This window comes from Zootoca vivipara, chromosome 5 (assembly GCF_965207765.1).
Source record: "Zootoca vivipara chromosome 5, rZooViv2.hap1.1, whole genome shotgun sequence".
Taxonomy (NCBI): domain Eukaryota; kingdom Metazoa; phylum Chordata; class Lepidosauria; order Squamata; family Lacertidae; genus Zootoca; species Zootoca vivipara.
Window position 1 is genome coordinate 73,177,069 of NC_142588.1, and position 18,671 is coordinate 73,195,739.

General features: G+C 43.9%; 1 protein-coding gene across 2 annotated transcripts in view; it reads left to right on the top strand.

The window, feature by feature from the left end:
* Nucleotides 1-744: 744 nt before the first annotated feature.
* Nucleotides 745-18,671, top strand: part of GYG1 (glycogenin 1) — a 30,191-nt gene continuing 12,264 nt past the window's right edge. Inside the window, exons 1-5 of one of the 2 annotated variants that reach the window (XM_035133203.3) lie at nt 745-804; nt 12,053-12,188; nt 13,677-13,851; nt 14,806-14,968; nt 15,362-15,415. In XM_035133203.3, the coding sequence (XP_034989094.3) occupies nt 798-804; nt 12,053-12,188; nt 13,677-13,851; nt 14,806-14,968; nt 15,362-15,415 (535 nt within the window). In that variant the 5' untranslated portion in view covers nt 745-797. The remainder of the gene's footprint in view (nt 805-12,052; nt 12,189-13,676; nt 13,852-14,805; nt 14,969-15,361; nt 15,416-18,671) is intronic. The other variant, XM_035133205.3, reaches the window with a different exon arrangement.

The following is an 18,671-nucleotide window of genomic DNA, read 5'->3' on the forward strand; positions in this document are numbered from 1 at the left end:
ATCAAAACAACCTTATGCAGTAGGGTAGGCTGAATGATATAGGTTACTCAGTGAGCTTCATGGCTGAGCAGAGATCTGAAACTTCCTTGCTCTTGTTCCACACAACACTGGGAGAATCGGTGCATTTCACACAGCACAGGCCAGAACAGCCAGTAGGCTCATTCTGGGCTACCAGCCCATAATAAGAAGGGGGGAAATGAGGCCAAATCCCTGAATATGTGGCTGATTTCCCATATTGTATCTAATCAGCAATGTAACAACAGAAGCCATTGTCCTGAATGGGAAGCAGTTGGTCCAATATTCCTCTCCTATTGTGAGTGAGGAAGATGAAACACTTGTATAAGCTTCACCCGGGGCAAAACAACAACAACTGGCTAGCCCCCACCCCCGTAGCTACGGGTCTGCCTCAAGCGTTTGTCTTAAACAGGGTACTTCCCCCCCCCCCAAAAAAAGGCTGACGTTCGTCAGGCGAAGAGCGTCTCGCGCTACAGTTCTGCCTGAGCGAAGAGACGCTCTTCGCCTGACGAATATCTGCCCGGCTTTCTCCGCGAGAGACAGGAGCGCGCCCGTCAGATTTTGAAGGTTGCGCGCTTCCGAGGACCATTCCGTCCACGTCACGCATGCTCTCTCCTCCTGCCCCCGCCCCTCTGTGGCCGTCCCCGTTTTGGTCATCCCTTGAAGCCCCGCCCCTTCTGCCGGGCCCCGCCTGCCCGTATATAAGGCGTGGGGCTGGAGACAGAGAGCGAAAGTAGCTGTAGCAGCCGTATCTGCGAAGCGGGTCTCTGGACTGGAGCGACATGGCAGGTAAGGCTCTTCCCCTAGAACAGGCTCGAGCGAGGCGCTTCCTTCCCTACGGCTTCCTCGCCGTCAGCCCCGGGGGGAGGCTCTGGCGGCCGCCCGGGCTTCTTGTCCGGGGGCTTTCCCCGCCCCGTCGCCTCGGGCCAGGCGTTTCTTTCCAGCCCTGGGTGCCTGACGAGCGGCACCAGCCTCTTCTTCCGCGTTGTGCGCGCTGCCCGAGCCGGGAGGGCTCCTTCACTAGGAAGCGCAAGCTGCGCTTGGCGGCCCAGTCAGCGCGCGCTCGTTCTCTCCTGCGCACTGTCCGGGGGAGACCCCAGCTGCTCCCTTTTGGTCATGGCGGCTCCTATTTTTAGGCTGGCTCGTGAACGGGGATGGCGCGTGAGGTAGGGGGGCTCGAATGCCTGCGGACGCTTTGCCCTCCGTTGTTCTGGACGCCCTCCCCCCTCTCGCCGCTGCAGTGACTGGTGGGCTCTGAATGGTAAAGGTCACCATGTGGAAAAATGATTCCTCTTCATCATCTCTCCACCCCCATTCCCGCTCTAATTAGCAGGTGATACTGGCTTCCCTCGTCCGTTTCTTGCTCATTCCAAGGAGGGAGAAAAAAGAGAACCTCCTTGTTTGCATACCCCTCCCACAACATACGCACAGACTTTATTTACTCCAGAGCGGGCCTGCTGCTTAACATTACTTTCTGTGTGTAGACTATTTGTCGTGCTTACCGTTGAAACCTATTGGTAGCTTTCTCAGGTTGCAACTGATGCTGTTAACTCAGGCATCCCCAAACTTCGGCCCTCCAGATGTTTTGGACTACAATTCCCATCTTCCCTAACCATTGGTCCTGCTAGCTAGGGATCATGGGAGTTGTAGGCCAAAACATCTGGAGAGCCGAAGTTTGGGGATGCCCATGTTAACTAGTCAGAATGATCCCCAAACGGGTCAGATGTCTGTCTGGATCAGGTGCTAGCGAGTTGAAAGCTTCTTCACTTGTTCGGGCTTCTGTGTAACCCAAAAGCTTGCTGCACTTTTAAAACGGAGGGATCTTCTAATGGAGGCATCCCCAAACCTGGCCCTCCAGATGTTTTGGACTACAATTCCCATCATCCCTGACCACTGGTCCTGTTAGCTAGGGATCATGGGAGTTGTAGGCCAAAAGCATCTGGAGGGCCGAGTTTGCCTATGCTTATTATAAAACTATTGCTGCTGCCGCCGCCGCCACTGCTCCACCCCCAGATGGCATTGAGAGGGAAGAGAAATCACTTCTGTCACTTCACATAAAATTGTTGTGATGGATGGGCAGATAATGCAGTTTTATCTGAATGTACTGATTGTAGAGGTTCGCACCACTTAAGGGGACAGTTCTTAAAATGGGGAAAGCAACTGATATTGGTAAGTGTTAAGACAGGAATCACTGATGTGGTTTCCTCTTTCAGCTCTTTGTGCTTTTCAGAGCTTGGATGGGGTCTACTAAATCTGATCACGTAAATCCAGATCCCTTGGGAAAGTAAAATGTGTGTGCATTTCTTCTGTGTGTCTTGGGACCACAGCATCCTGTCAAATGTGAATCCGCCCATGGGTTAGGTTGAAATCCTAACACCTGGGAGTGACTTACCGTACTCGGACTGCAATGTCCTCTATCTTGAAAGTGAATATGCAGACAGACCTCAAGACTGCAGGATTCATTTAGCCTGGTTCTTTGTACTTTCGTTTTTCCTTGTCTCCCCAATGCCTTACTTTGTGTAACCTAGTAAAGAGAACTTGAACTCAAAAGCTCACTGCAATTTTGTCACTTTCGTGATATTTTGGTTGATCCTAATAAATGTATTGCCCAGTTCTTATGCGCAAAACAAAGCTACCTTTCCTTTTATAAGCAAAGCATGACCCTAAATATGGCCTTTCTGCTTCCACCCATCTTCCTCAAACTTGTTGCCATTTATGGAAAATTGCTTTTTTAAGCTCACTACCCTGATAAGAGTTATAATTGTAAGTAGCTTATATATGATGCCATGAACCTTGAATCTCATGGAGAAGTATTCTATTCCATGTTTTCTTATATAAAATAAAAAAACCTTCAGTAGCACCTTAAAAACCAACTAAGTTTTTATTTTGGTATGAGCTTTTGTGTGCATGCACACTTCTTCTTATATGTATGTATTGATGAGCTTTGAAAATAATAATATTAATAATAATAATATTTATACCCCACCCAAGTGACTGGGTTGCCCCAGACACTCTGGGTGGCTTCCAGCATATATAAAAACCTTAAAAAGTTTCTCTATACAGGGCGGCCTTTCAACAACCAGTTGAAACCATATCTCTTCAGATAGGAAGATGGTGCTTCTAGCAAGTTTTCTTCTTAGAGAAAATCTTGCTGGGTTGGAAAAGACAGAACTGGCAGCAAAGCTACTTTAGATCTGTGTAATTTGAAGAAGCTGCTGGACAATGGTTTCTTCAAGTAATTTATAAGGAGTCTGACAGGGTTTGGTAGGGATGCCCAATTCAGAAATATAAGGAGACGCTGTCAAGGATACAGCTTCCTGCTTTCCATAGTACTGAGCTTGATGCCTTCCAGAAGCTGAGAAGGACATGAAAACAGCATTTTTGTACCAATGTCTTCAGGCAGCTGGAATTCAGTAGTATACAGCTGCTGAATATGGTTGTCCCTTTTAATCAATAAGCTGTCATCCTTTCCTGAATTTATCTCACCCTTGTTAAAGCCATCTAAGTTATTGACCATTACCATATGTTATGGTACCAAATCCATAAATCAGAGATGGAGAAGTTGTTGCTCGCCAGGTGTTGTTGGACCACATCTTCTTCATCCATGAACTTCAACCATGCTGGCTAGGGCTGATTAGCTTGGAGTCCCAACAACATCTGGAGGACCACAGGTTCCTCATCCCTAATTTATATCAGTACTTCCTCTATTAAACCTACTGCAGTCTGTGTGGCTAAGTGACCTTGAGTGCCAGTACTTTTGACAGCTACTTTTTCCATACCATGCAATTATGTAAGTGACCAAAGAGAACTTAATAAACAAAACAACACCCTAAGATTTCCTAAATCTTTTGCATTTCATCATGGAGTCAATTCTGTCCCTCTGTTCATCTAGACCAGGGGTTCCCAACAAAATTTTCCTCGAGGACCCCTCATCGAGCCGCTATTGTGACAAGGACCCCCATTAATTCCTAATCCTAAAATTAAAAAGTGAGAGCCAAATTAAGAGTCTTTTTATATTTTATATTTATACTTTTTTACAGTTACAACAGAGTACTCCATCAGTATACAGTTAGTTTTAATTTTCAGTTCTTAATGAGATGAGTTAAATCTGTCCTTTGAGTCCATTATTTCTGAACTGTAGCTTCCGCGGAAAACAACGCTTTGTTTACAAACACTACTGTTTTGCAAAGAGGCAGCGCACGCCAGGGAGGAGGGAGGGGAATGGAGAAGACAGGGTACCTGCGCAGTAGCGCACAAATAAAGCCGACACGCGCAAAGCATCTTGGGGAGGTGAGCGTTAGTAGAATGCGCACGCTGCCTCTTTGCAAAACAGTAGTGTTTGTAAAGCACCACCTAACGGCATACAGCAGAACTACTGCCTCTATCTAATTCTAGTTTTGTGCTAGACTCTGCTCATGCAGGAAGTGGCCAAAACAAAAAATCTGTTATCATACGAAATATATTTAATATATTTTTTATTCTAATAGCATCTTGCGGACCCCTCTGGCATAGCTCGCGGACCCCTGGGGGTCCGCGGACCACCTGTTGGGAACCACTGATCTAGACGGGTTTTTGTGAACCTCTTCCAGTTCTAAGGTGTCCCCCCCCCCCTTGTTTTAGTGAGATGGAGCTACTGAAAATGCACTAAATAATCCAAATGTGACTATGCCACAGATGCACATGCAAAGCATTACAATAGTCACAATTCCTTTTAGGAAAGGGACTGGAAATAATCTCTAGCATGGAATTTCTTTTTCCACATTGCTGCACAGAAAGTTGTTTTGATTGAGCTGCCCACCATGACCTCAAGACCTTTTCTGATTAGTCACTGTCAATTCAGATCCCAGCTATTCTCATTCAGCAGCTGTAGTCTTGATCAACTACTAGTCAGTCTTCCACTTGAATTTATCATATGAACCTGAGGTGTGAAGCTTTCCTTGCCATAGCAGTCTGATAGTTATATGTAGCCCTTCATAATATAACCTGCCTGAAGACCTTGGAATTAATGGGGATTTTGTTTTGTACATATATTTCACAATATGAATGGTCGACAGCCTACTGAAGTATAAACCTTACCAGAATACAGAGAAGCATTTTTCTAATAGCATTTTATGGGAAAACTCATTCCTGCCATGACACAGGTATCATTTCAGTTGACACATGCAACCACCTTATAGGTGTGCAACAAGGTTTATTCACTTCCAAAACTCAAGCTTTGGGCATGCTAATATTCTCTTAAGAGTCAGGAATTAGAAGCACTGCTTGATATGTTTTTGACAGTATTGTTTCCTGCCCTTAAGCACATTCATCTTGTACTGATAGAGACACAACTCTGAATCTTGTCTCTTTGTGTTGCTCACATGTATTTCTGGGATGCATAGCCCCAGCAGAAACACCTCAGTTTAGCTTCCCAAAAGAATACAGATGGTTGAATGTGGAATAATACTTACAAATAACATGGTTCGCCATCTCTTTGTTCTATACCTGGTCAGAGGAAATAATGGCTGCAGTTCAGAATGCAATGTAGCAAAACAGGGCCACATTGTATATGCCCCTCATCAGGTTTGTGTAACTTCTTTTCTGTTGTGTAGCAAGTTTCAAAATAGTTTGGTAAGCCTGATGCTTGAGTTACATGTGTTGATGGCAAAAGACATGCACACAGACTTGACAATTCACTTTCTAGATTAAAGGTGCATCATTGCTTGAAAAGCAGCTAATATGTATGCAAGCAGGGTGTGGTTACTTGAAGGAAGGATGCATTAAAAGCTGAGCATCCTGTGTGGCCTGTTCAAGCGTGTTATGTCGAGTGGTCACACCATGGACATTTTTTTAGTCTACTTTTCCCACAGCGGCTTGGCTTTAGAAATTCATGCATTCTGCATCTACGAAGCAATGCCACCTTATAAAGTCTGTTCTGGGACCAATGTTTCCCAATAGTCCTTGATTTGATAGTTTGTTTCTGAAGGTACTTGCCTGCAGCTGCAAGATGAAAATGGTAGGGTTCCCCATTTTGCAACCCAAGACAAGTGAGCATTTTTTAACATACCTGTTCTGGCTTAAATATACTGGTGTAGAAAAGTGAAACCCCATTAAAACCCCAATTAAACATGAGTTCTCCAACTTGGACAAAACAGGAGAGCAGCCTCTGTGCTTCTGTTCTGCTGTTGCCTCCTCCACCCCATCTAACCCGCCTGCTTTAGGTGCATCCTTGCCATGCCCAAAATTACTGACAGGTGATCCTACCCATTGATGCAACTTAGAATTCCAGGCACAGTAATTCATCCAGGATCACTCTTGCAAGCCAGGTGATGAGGGGATCATGAAATGAATCACTGATGATGTCCCGGTGTTTCCTCTTCCCGTCATAGAGCCAGCATGAGCTTTGGTTGGCTGGCCTTCAACTGTCTGATATTGTGACCGACGATCCTGGTGTGTTTTTTGCACGTCATGGTAAGCTAAACAATGAATTACCATGAATGAGCCAGTGTGCTGGTACCCAGAAAGATTACATCCACTTCACTGCTCCCCTGGTGCTGCTGCTTCAGTAACTGGAGCTAAGCCATGGTTTGGCTTGGCTACTAAGACTCAAGATTTATGGACTTGTACCTTTATTATCCAGCCCATCAGCTTTGTGTATGTTTTGCTTAGAATCCCCCTCCCAAATAGCAAAGGAGAGAGAAGACCTGATTAACTTTGTGTGAAGGTCCAAGGATTGTGATGAGCAGCTAACTTACTCATGACATCTCAGGAACAAGCAGAGCTACTCGAAGTAGTTACATTGTCAATACCTTCCAAACAACAGTATCAAAGGCTATAGAAAACTTCACAGAAGGAATGAGGGTACAATAGCACTTAGGAATAATTCAGTAATCAAAACCACAAATGATGTATGTGCTGAACTTGAGCTCAGATTCTCAGTAGCTCAAGAACATGATCTAAGTGTGCTTACAGACACTTGGTAGCCACAGCCTTTGACAGTGGTACCTCTGGTTAAGAACTTAATTCGTTCTGGAGGTCTGTTCTTAACCTGAGGTACCACTTTAGCTAATGGGACCTCCCGCTGCTGCCGTGCTGCCGCTGCACAATTTCTATTCTTATCCTGAAGCAAAGTTCCTAACCCGAGGTACTATTTCTGGGTTAGCGGAGTCTGTAACCTAAAGCGTCTGTAACCCGAGGTACCACTGTACTCCAAGCTGTTTTCTTCCTTGTTGTTTAGTCGTTTAGTCATGTCCGACTCTTCGTGACCCCATGGACCAGAGCACGCCAGGCACTCCTGTCTTGCACTGCCTCCCGCAGTTTGGTCAAACTCATGTTTGTAGCTTCGAGAACACTGTCCAACCATCTCATCCTGTCGTCCCCTTCTCCTTTTCCCTTCTCTTCTTCCTTAGCATGGGTTTTTGAGGCAGATGGCACTGAGCCTTGCATGAACTTAACAACTATGGATGTAGTGTTACTTGATTTTTCTAGCAGCCAGGATAAATATGGACAGGTGGGACTGTTAGCAGTGGCAGTAGGCCAGTCATGAGTGCTTGGGGTAGGACTGGGGAACCTGTTGTCCTTCAGAAGTTCTTGGATTCCAACTCCCACCAACCTTTTCCAGCATGGCCAATGGCCAGGGATTGTAATGGGAGTTTGAGTCTAATAACATCTGGAGGACCACAGGCTCTCCATTCCTGCTGTAATTCCACAAAACTCTGGCTAGGTATTAAAGCTGAAAGGAGAAGAATTGCATTAGCAAGAGAAACAGTACCAATTATGAAGGACTATCATTTCTCTGTTTAAGCATCCTACCTCCACTCCAGATGCTACTCACTTAAAACATTGCCAAAGTTGCATGTATCATCTACAGCACTCTATTCCTTGGTTTATAGGTGGTATATAAGTTTTTGAAATAAAAGTAAAAAACATGTTTGTAATAATAATAATAATAATAATAATAATAATAATAATAATAATAAAATCACTCCTGTGCTGTTATTGAGTGCACCATAGCTCAGTGTCCAGGTGGCTAAACTTGAGCCTCCAGGCATAGCACTGTACAGAATAGCTCTTCTAGATGCATATGAAACATAACTGGTAATTATCTTCACCATAGTATTAACAATTTAACTTTAGCCTAGCCAAATATTTGAGGCAATAACATTGATTATAAAAACTTGTAATTCAAGATTATGTAATTAATAACCATACTTAGCTCTCTATTATACAGCCTATTAGGCTTAGATTGAAAATTCTCAGCTTATGTTTGCTTGAAGGATTTGACCTCATGTAGCATTGCTAGGTCTGGGAAATCCATGATGCCTATGGCTGATTACCAAAGTATGAACCGCCTTCACTGAAGCTGATGCAACTTGAAGTGTGAGAGATTGTGTCTTAATGCTCTTAGCTAAATAGCAAAATTACACAATTCATACATGTCAGATTTCTTATCCATTAGACCAGGGGTCAGCAACCTTTTTCAGCAGGGGGCCACTCCACTGTCCCTCAGACCTTGTGGGCCGGACTATGCCCCACAAATAACCTAGAGATGCATTTTAAATAAAAGCACACATTCTACTCATGTAAAAACACCAGACAGGCCCCACAAATAACCCAGAGATGCATTTTAAATAAAAGCACACATTCTCCTCATGGAAAAACACACTGGTTCCTGGACCGTCCATGGGCTGGATTGAGACGGCGATTGGGCCGCATCCGGCCCATGGGCCTTAGGTTGCCTACCTCTGCATTAGACCTTACCTAAATCTAACATTTCTATTCATTGGTGGGAAGCTTCAGCTGGGACATTGTAGCCCTTTATAATTTGGGCCTGACTAGTCTTAAGGGTTGTTTGTTTCTCTTTTTCCTGAAAGGAAACTACTGTAGCTTAATTCTAGCAGCAAAAACATATTGGCAAATTTTCCTTCAGAGGGAGGACAACCCTGTCTGGATCAAGTATACTTCTCAGTTCCCAGACCCAAGGCCATTCTCCCATGGAGCCCACTCACTTTACCAGGATTTAGTGTCAGTTTGGTGGTCCTCATCCAGTCCCTCCCAGCATCCATAACATGGTCCATGGCTGCACCTGCTTCAGATTTTGTAGAGCTGGGTGTTTTCAGTGAACTGGTGACCTAGTGCTCCAGATTGGCAGAGCAACAGCCACCCAATGCTATTGTCTGGAATTTACCTCCCAGCTTGGAACAAAACCATTGCAACCCTTTACCTCCAACTCATCCTTTCAGAATAAAGACAACCCTTAGGTCTGATTCAGTTCCAAATCAGGGCCTGAACCCAGACTGGAATGGGTCTAGATTGTCAACCTTTTGGGCACATTTGCAAACCAGAGAAATTGATGTGGGCAAGAGCTTCTAAAGCTTTAAATACTCAAGTCACAACTATAGATCTTTAGACTCTGAAGTACCTCCAGACTGCATCAGTCTGCCCACATCCAGCTAAATGGAATATTATACAGGACCATAAAGGCAGTTGTACTGCTCTCCTTTTCTTAAGCAGGAAGTACCATGCATTCAAGAAAATGAGTACAGCTTAGAGCAGGCATCCCCAAACTTCAGCCCTCCAGATGTTTTGGACTACAATTCCCATCATCCCTGACCACTGGTCCTGTTAGCTAGGGATCATGGGAGTTGTAGGCCAAAACATCTGGAGGGCTGCAGTTTGGGGATGCCTGGCTTAGAGTTTGTCTTCCGTTCTGTTAGCTATTCTGGTGTGACTTACAAAATCTGAATTGCTACACAGGTTTCCTAGTAATCATGCTGACTTAAGGGTTCCCCTTTTGCAGACAGAATTAAGCTGGTTTGCCGCAAGCTGCAAAGATTTCAATTAAAAACATTGCTATGCATTGAAACCCAGTCGACCAACAAGAAGGCAGGAACGAGACATGGGAGATACACTTCAAGAGGACCAGACTATGGGAAGCCCAGGGGGGGGGAAATAATTTGGACTACAATTTGGTCTTTTTTGGTTTATTGCTTTTAATTGGATTATGGTTATATGTTAATTGGCTGTTTATATTGGAAAATTAATTAAAATGATTTAAAGGAAAAAAAGAAACCCAATGTTGCACAAGCAGACTTCATTTCAGCCACAGGGACTTCGTATTTCTTCTCCACCCCTGTGCAGGCCCCCATGTGCCACCAAAATCTGTTGCTGGAGGCTGGGGAACCCTCACATTTGGGGGGGGGTTGCATTGAGGGTTGCAGGGTTGAGTTATTGTCCATTCCACTTGTGCATGGACAGCACAGGATGCAATCCAGTAGCTTAGAGTAGGTGTGCATCTATTAACATACTGGTATGCAAACTGATTTGTTCCTCAGTTCAAGGCTCTATTTTATAGCCTGGTCCTATAGCATCCCAAATTTTAATATTTTTTTATAACATTTTATTGGTTTTCCAAAACAACAACAACACAATAATACATAATTAAAACAAAACAAATTGACTGCCTTCTAATCCAGGCATCCCCAAATTGCGGCCCTCCAGATGTTTTGGCCTACAACTCCCATGATCCTTAGCTAACAGTACCAGTGGTCAGGGATGATGGGAATTGTAGTCCAAAACATCTGGAGGGCCGAAGTTTGGGGATGCCTGTATCTAATCCCTTCCTTGGTTTTTTTTATTTATCAAGATATTGCATGTCCATAATTAAGTTTGTATCATATTAAAATCACTGATTATCCATTCATAATAAAATTACAAGTAATCTTAAAACCCTGCTAATGTATTAACCTGTGTACATTGCTTCTGTATACATGCAATAAAGTTTTTCCATTCTTAAATTCATTATCGTCTCTTCCTCTTAATTTCATCGTCAATTTTGCCATTTCTTCATATTTCATTAGTTTAACTTGCCAACAGCCCAAATTGTTACAGTAAAGGTGGTGAAGAGAGGTTGTTGAGGTGGTATACAGATAACTCTAAGCAGTATGGTTAGTAGCAGTAGTGGTTTAAAAATTGAAATGTGTACCCGCTTAATAGGCAAAGCGTTTCAGCTTCCACAGCCAGAACCTTAAACATACTGTGTAAGTTGTAAATATTTAAAACTTTGGCACCACACAGTGCAGATTGTAACAGCAATTAAACACTGAGTGAGGATGAATAGTTAAAGCTGCTAAAAAGATGGAATGTCAGCTATTGCCCAACTGAGACTGTAGAGAACAGTGATTTATGACTGGGACGAAGTTGCTAAGATCATGCTATGCTCAAGCATAAGAATTCATCCTTTAATAAGTAGGAATGTTATTCTACCTTGCATGACTCTAGTGATTAATACTGTACATGTTTTCTAATTTGTGGTCAAATGGTGTAAATGAAAACATCAGATACATTTAACAAAGGCTGGTAACAACTAGAAATCTGTTAGTTACAAGTCTGCAAACTGAGCTGCTAGAAGTCTGTGGAGGATCTAGTTCAGGCATCCCCAAACTGTGGCCCTCCAGATGTTTTGGCCTACAACTCCCATGATCCCTAGCTAACAGGACCAGTGGTCAGGGAAGATGGGAACTGTAGTCCAAAACATCTGGAGGGCCGAAGTTTGGGGATGCCTGATCTAGTTAATTTGTGCCTTCTTTGTTGCAAAAGAATTCAAATAAAGCACACTAAAGGAATATTATTGGCAAACGGGGGTTAACTTCCACTCACTGTGTAGGATACGTCCCATGAACTCCCATATCCTAAATGTCCAAGCTGAACATTAGTATATAATTTAAAGGACTGAAAGCGTCTTGCATTATGCATGTAAAATAAAGTTACCTTAAAAGCCTTGCTGGAGCAGACAAGGGTCTTTCCTGTATTCTGTTTCCACGTGGCCAGGTTTATGCTTCTGTAGGGCCCACATGCAGGAGAATGAAGGCACCAGCCCTCCCTGTTGTCTTCCGGAAACCATTATTTAGATACGGTACATGCTGCTCCTGAGATTTGGAGGTTTCAGTTAGTCTGAGAATGAGATCCTTTGTGCTGAACTTATTAAGAACACATGAAGAACCCTAACTCCTCCAGCACTTGCTACTAATGTGACTTGATGTGTCTTTTTCTCCTCAAGACCAGTCTTTTGTGACACTAGCCACAAACGATTCATATGTGAAAGGAGCACTTGTACTGGGGTCCTCGCTGCGAAACCACAGAACAACAAAGAAGTTGACGGTACTGATCACTCCCCATGTCTCGGATCCCATGAGGTAAGGTGTATAACATACGATACTTGACTAGTCAAGCCACTAAAATAAGAAGTTTGGGTCAGTCTCTGCCTAGTAGAGGGAAACTGAACTAGGTGAACTCTCTTTAGGAGCATTTTTTGGCTGATTTTATTTTAGCTAGACAAATGGAAATATCTGTTAACACCAGTAGTATCCTTTACAATTTCTTTACTGAAAGGAAACAAAACAGATGTGACGTATTTCTCCCCCCCCCCAAAAAAAATCCCTATTAATTCTAATTGGGAGAGCAATTCCCATTCAAGTAAGAAAACTGAAGCTGTGCTGAGATAATTTACTCCCATCACCACCGGCAGTTAAACAGTAATGCCAATCTTCATGGCTTGTTTCTCCTAGGCCATGGGTAGGCAAACTAAATCCCGGGGGCTGGATCCGGCCCAATCACCTTCTAAATCCAGCCCGCGGACGGTCTGGGAATCGGCGTGTTTTTACATGAGTAGAATGTGTCCTTTTATTTAAAATGCATCTCTGGGTTATTTGTGGGGCATAGGAATTCGTTCATTCCCCCCCAAAAAATATAGTCCGGCCCCCAAAGTCTGAGGGACAGTGGACCGACCCCCTGCTGAAAAAAGTTTGCTGACCCCTGTCCTAGGCATTTCCTTCTAAAGGTGCTGCCACCACCAATAACAGTGTGTCCTGTTTCTTCATCCTGGTATAAGGGAGCCACTGTATAGTGGGAGAGGACTGCCTAGAAATTGAATCTAATCAAGTACATTTGTTGTCTGGTGTTGGCACTAGTTTCCCCTCACATCTGGAGGACCAGTGTGCTTCTGATCATATAGTTCAAAAGAAATAATGCATGTACAGATGTCTGCATCACAAGATCTAGTCAGTCTGCCCATGGATGTTGGAAATACTGTAATACAAAGACCAGTTACTGGATCTCCAGGTACAGGTTGTAACAGAAAGTAGATAACTAATAAAACACTATTTGATCTCTTGGGGGGCAGGGGGGATCAGGATTGTATATGGAAAATCTAGTTAAAAGGAATGATTCGATTAATTCAACTGCATCCTCTTCCTGTGAAAACTAGTAGTCCGACTTCTGAATGCTATGCCAAACATGAAAGAAACTTTACAGCACAGCAATTGTCACAAATCTGCTCCACCACCCGGTGGGGAGGAGTTGCAGTGGACCACATGGCCACCCACTCCCCTCCGGGGGCGGGGACGTTGTTCCGTGCTGCCCGGGGGATCCCAGCCATGAATCGCATGGCCGGGGGATCACGCAGCCCAGGGGATCAAAGCCTTTGAAGAGCATTACCTGAAGGTCTGCTCTTGTGCTCTTTAGAAAGTGGCCACATGGCTAGGCAAATTCCTAAAGGTGTGTTCTTGAGCGGAAACAGAATGAAGCAACCTCCTTTCTCAAAAGATCTGTGGAGAGGTGGGGGTTAATATGGCTGAGAGCAAGCACTGAACCTTGATGTAAATTATGACCATTTGTTTCAATAGGAAAGTATTGGAAAAAGTTTTTGATGAAGTAAAGCCAGTGGATGTCTTGGACAGCGGAGACTCAGCCCATCTTGCACTGTTGAAAAGGCCCGAGCTTGGCATTACATTGACAAAACTCCATTGCTGGGAACTAATACAGTACTCAAAATGCGTTTTCATGGATGCAGACACAATGGTATGTGCTACTTGTTTAAGAACACATTTGTTTGCTGGAGCTCCTAAAGTTTTAGGTGGATATTTATGCAGCAACTTGAGTCGTATGTGTATTATTAAAACAAATTGTTTTGCCATGCATGACTTGAGACCTGTACCCTCGCCAGCATGCCGCAAGAGAAGCTAAACTTAACCTACAGCATTGAATGCACCCAGCAGTTTTGTGCCAGCAGCATCTCCTTCCTCTGCCAGTATATGGGCAGTGATGTCATCCTAAGAACGGAAGCTAGGTTGCATGAGAAGTTCCTAATGTAAGCTGTGGGGCAGCCTGCACAGACTCCCAGAAGTGTCTGCATTGTCTAGAAAGCAGTTTCCTCTCACTACTGCAAAGCTTGGGCAAGTAAAAGCAACATGGTTTTCCTGCAGTTGCAAGGAAGTTGTTCTTGGAGCTTGACTGCATAGAGTGAAATGTACTTTTCCCCAGGGAAAAACCATGCCCAGGTAAAGGCAAAGGGACCCCTGACCATTAGGTCCAGTTGCAGATGACTCTAGGGTTGCAGCGCTCATCTCACTTTACTGGTCGAGGGAGCCAGCGTTTGTCTGCAGACAGCTTCCGGGTCATGTGACCAGCATGACTAAGCCGCTTCTGGTGAACCAGAGCAGCACACGGTAACGCCATTTACCTTCCCGCCGGAGCAGTACCTATTTATCTACTTGCATTTTGACGTGCTTTTGAACTGCTAGGTTGGCAGGAGCTGGGACCGAGCAACAGGAATTCACCCCATCATGGGGATTTGAACCACCGACCTTCTGATTGGCAAGCCCTAGGCTCTGTGGTTTAGACCACAGCGCCACCCACGTCCTGCAGGTAGCAAGTCTTAAACTCTGCAGTACTCTGAGAAAGGGGACTTATATAATTGCATTCACAGCTGGAATACTAAATTTGTACCCCCAAACTTTCTTCCTGTCCTACCAGGTTTTGTCAAATATTGATGAGCTTTTCGAAAGAGAAGAGCTTTCAGCAGCACCAGATCCAGGCTGGCCGGACTGTTTCAATTCAGGAGTTTTTGTCTATCGGCCTTCCATTGAAACATTCAATCAACTGTTACAACTTGCCACAGAGAAAGGCAGCTTTGATGGTATGTGCCTAACTGGTTCTGAGCAGTCATGGGAAGAGCTATTGTTGTTGTTTTAAAAGATACTTTGTGGATGTTGTACTGTGACTCAAAAAAACCCACTATATAGGAAATATTTAATGCTTGAACGATTCTGTGCTTTTTGGAAGCTTTCTATAGATTGGGGTTTTAGTTCAATGGATATATGAAACATTAATGAGATTTCCTTAAATTGACTGCAGAGGGAAGTAGGTAATCTGTCGATAAATGGGCTGTCTGTATTTGATTGAAATAACTACAAGGAGAGAGTCTTTTAAAGCTTCAGATTTTTCCTTTAACTGCCAAGAGATTTCATATATCTGATAGTGGTTCTTGTGGTTCTCTTCCATGTAAAACCAATGCTGCTTTATTCCCTAGTTCTGCCAGCTTTCTTACTGGACATGGAACCCGAGTTATGGCATGGGCCAACAAGTAAATAATTAAAACAGTCAAATTGATATTTTAAAGCATGGCTACTTTTGGATGGCTTTAGCTTATAAAAAGTCAGTCGCTCAATAGTTCCCTAGGAAGTGTTGCAGATGCTTTTGAGAACAGAAGTAGAAGGGAAATCTCACTGGTTGCTCCTTTGCTGTGCAAGTGCCATTATATATCTGCTGGGAGAATGGTTTAGTCAAGGGAACCCTCTTTTGACCATCGCAGATCAGTGTGGAAAACCCAGTTCCAAAACTAGCATGTAGAGAGTTGGGAGTGCCATAATGCCTTTTGCATAATGCACCCATAGCAGGAAGTGGGGTACCACATTTTCAAACTCTCTCTAGTCACCCGGAATACCTGCTCATGGAGTTCTTTGCAGTGAATTGTCAGATTAAGGCTGGAAGGCATTTACACCAGGCTTTCTCACACTCGGCCCTCTCAGCCCTCCAGATGTTTTTTGCTTACAACTCCCATGATCCCTAGCTAGCAGGACTCAGTGGTCAGGGATGATGGGAATTGTAGTCTCAAAACACCTGGAGGGCTGAGTTTGAGGAAGCCTGATTTACGCCTTTCTTATCTCCAAAGATGCAACTGCCTTGTCAATGGAAGTTGAGCACTGCTGTCCGCAGCTACAACTCAGAGGTGTAGAGCTATGTTATATATAGCTTCAGATAGCTTATTTGAGCAGGGGGAGGTTGCGTTTCAAGTTCCCTCCTGCCTTTTGAACACTTGCCCTTGTCCCTGGCTAATACATCTAACAAATCACCCGTGATTGACTTGTTGAATCCTGTTGCGGGAATAATATTTCACCATTATAAATACTTCAGCCAAGCTTTTAAACAAATGGTAAAATAGTTTCTGTTTTCTGTTATATGTTTATATCTCCCTTCTCATCATATCTATATTGTATGATATCCCATTTTCCTCCAAGAGATTCAAGGTAGCAAACATTGTCCCCACCCCCTATTTTTTTTCCTTCACAACAAACCTGTTAGGTAGATTAGCCTGTGGGAAGGTCCAAGGAATTGCAACCAGCTTCATGGGTGAGTGAAGATATGAACCATGGTCTCCACTGTCCTACTAAATCCTACTAGCTCTCAGTGTACATAGTAAGAAGGTTGAAATAATATTCCAGGTCTTCAAAATGCTTCTAAAGGTTTCAGTCATTTATGTATTTATTTTGGAACCAATTCAATACCTGGCAGATAAGAGTGGTAGAGATGAAAATTTTCCCATTCAGACCACTCTAAAACAAATACCTGCAGCCATGCTACTTAACACAAGGGTTCAAACATCCGTTACAGGATTGGATGGACCAAAAGGTAATTACTGCTTCTAAGAGTGAACTTGAGTAGAGAAAAGACTGGAGCTAATGGGAAACGAGGGAAAAGTTACTATTTGTGTTGCCAAGTCAAACATTTGCACGCTCCAGCGTTTTCCAGGCAGGGTGTGTTCCAGCTTGAAGTTGCCTCGAGTGCCATTAGGCAGCCTCTACTGTAAGAGCTGATGGGGAAGGAAGCTTAGTATGTAGCTCAAGCAAAGATGTTTGGAGCACCTTCAGGCAGCAGTGACCAAGCAAACAGAAAAGGCTATTGGGGAACATTAGCTGCCAGTTTTCAGCCCCCAGGTGCCTTGGTTCTGCAATCTTCCTCACAGCTTTAGACATGGGGAGGTGACCAGGATCTCCAAGCAATTACTAGGACCATCCTTGCTAAGTTCCACATCATAAAGATTGGGTGGGGAGAGGTTTGTTGTTCATCATGCTTGCCAGATAGTGGCTCCACAATTGCTGTAAAGGTAAAGGGACCCCTGACCATTAGGTCCAGTCGTGAACAACTCTGGGGTTGTGGTGCTCATCTTGCTTTACTGGCTGAGAGAGCCGACGTACAGCTTCCGGATCATGTGGCCAGCATGACTAAGCTGCTTCTGGTGAACCAGAGCAGCACACGGAAATGCCGTTTACCTTCCTGCTGGAGCGGTACCTATTTATCTACTTGCACTTTGACGTGCTTTCAAACTGCTAGGTTGGCAGGAGCAGGGACCGAGCAATGGGAGGTCACCCCACTGCGGGGATTCGAACCGCTGACCTTATGATTGGCAAGCCCTAGGCTCTGTGGTTTAGACCACAGCACCACCTGCATACAGTTGCTGTAGTGAATAGAATTATTGTAGAAGGGCAACCCTGACATTTGCAAAAGTTAAAAAGAAGGGAGGAACCCCCCAACAAAGGGCCAATGTGGACTGAGTATGCTCAAAAAGTATGGGATATTGAGTATTTGTTGGAAAAAAGAGAGCCTGAACTTGGGGAAGCAGAATCACCTGGGGGAAGGCTAGCTTAATGTGAAGGTGCACTAGGCTTGCTTGAACCTTGAAGGGAAACCCTTTTGCTAGGAGATAAGGATGCATTTATTTATAAGCCTTTCTTGCTTAGGCTAATCACCCAACAGGGCCGTAATGTATTGCAAGCAAGAGAGTGCAGTAGGAAAGAGCCACCAGGGCTCAGGAAGTCACACAAAGTAGACATTCCACATTGGGTGACACCCCTGAGCTTGCTTGCTGTTTGTATAGCATCATTTTCATTGTTAACGAGGCTAAACTCTGCTGCTTGTGATGGAATGCTTTTGTTCTTTAACAAAATTCTCTGTGTAGGAAATGGTGAAGATGATGGTTGTTTGACTGACTTTGCTATTATATTGGATGGTTCAAGTACATGGGAACTCTGCCTAGGGAAAAGGCTATTTACACTACTTAGAAGCAAAAGCTTTGCTTCTGTTCATAGCTGCACAGTTGAATTGGCTCCAGTTTGCTATAAAATATACATGCAAACTAGATACTGATACCACCATGAATGGATTACCATGGGAATGCAATCCTAGCTAGTCTGGAACAGGGGGGGGAAGCATTCTAGGGCTGCATTCCCATAGATTAAACTTGCTACTAAAGTTACTTTCTAACTTTTGAAATTGCTTGCATTGGTCAGTGGAAGCTAAGAGAAAGTCCTAAGAGGCAGTTCTTGTCCTGAATTCAGTTGCTTTCCATCAGATGCATTTGTTCCAATGAATGAAAAATTATTGTCCTGCAAAATAAAGTACCCATGTCAAATAGCAAGAGTTATTTGGGACTATACTTTTGAATGACTTTACTGTCTGTGCTGCAACTTAAGCACTGGCACCAGTAAAGCTGGCATGGATATGAGAAGGCTTGTAGTAAGAAGAATAGCGATTTCATGGTGTTTTGTCTGGAACAAAACACA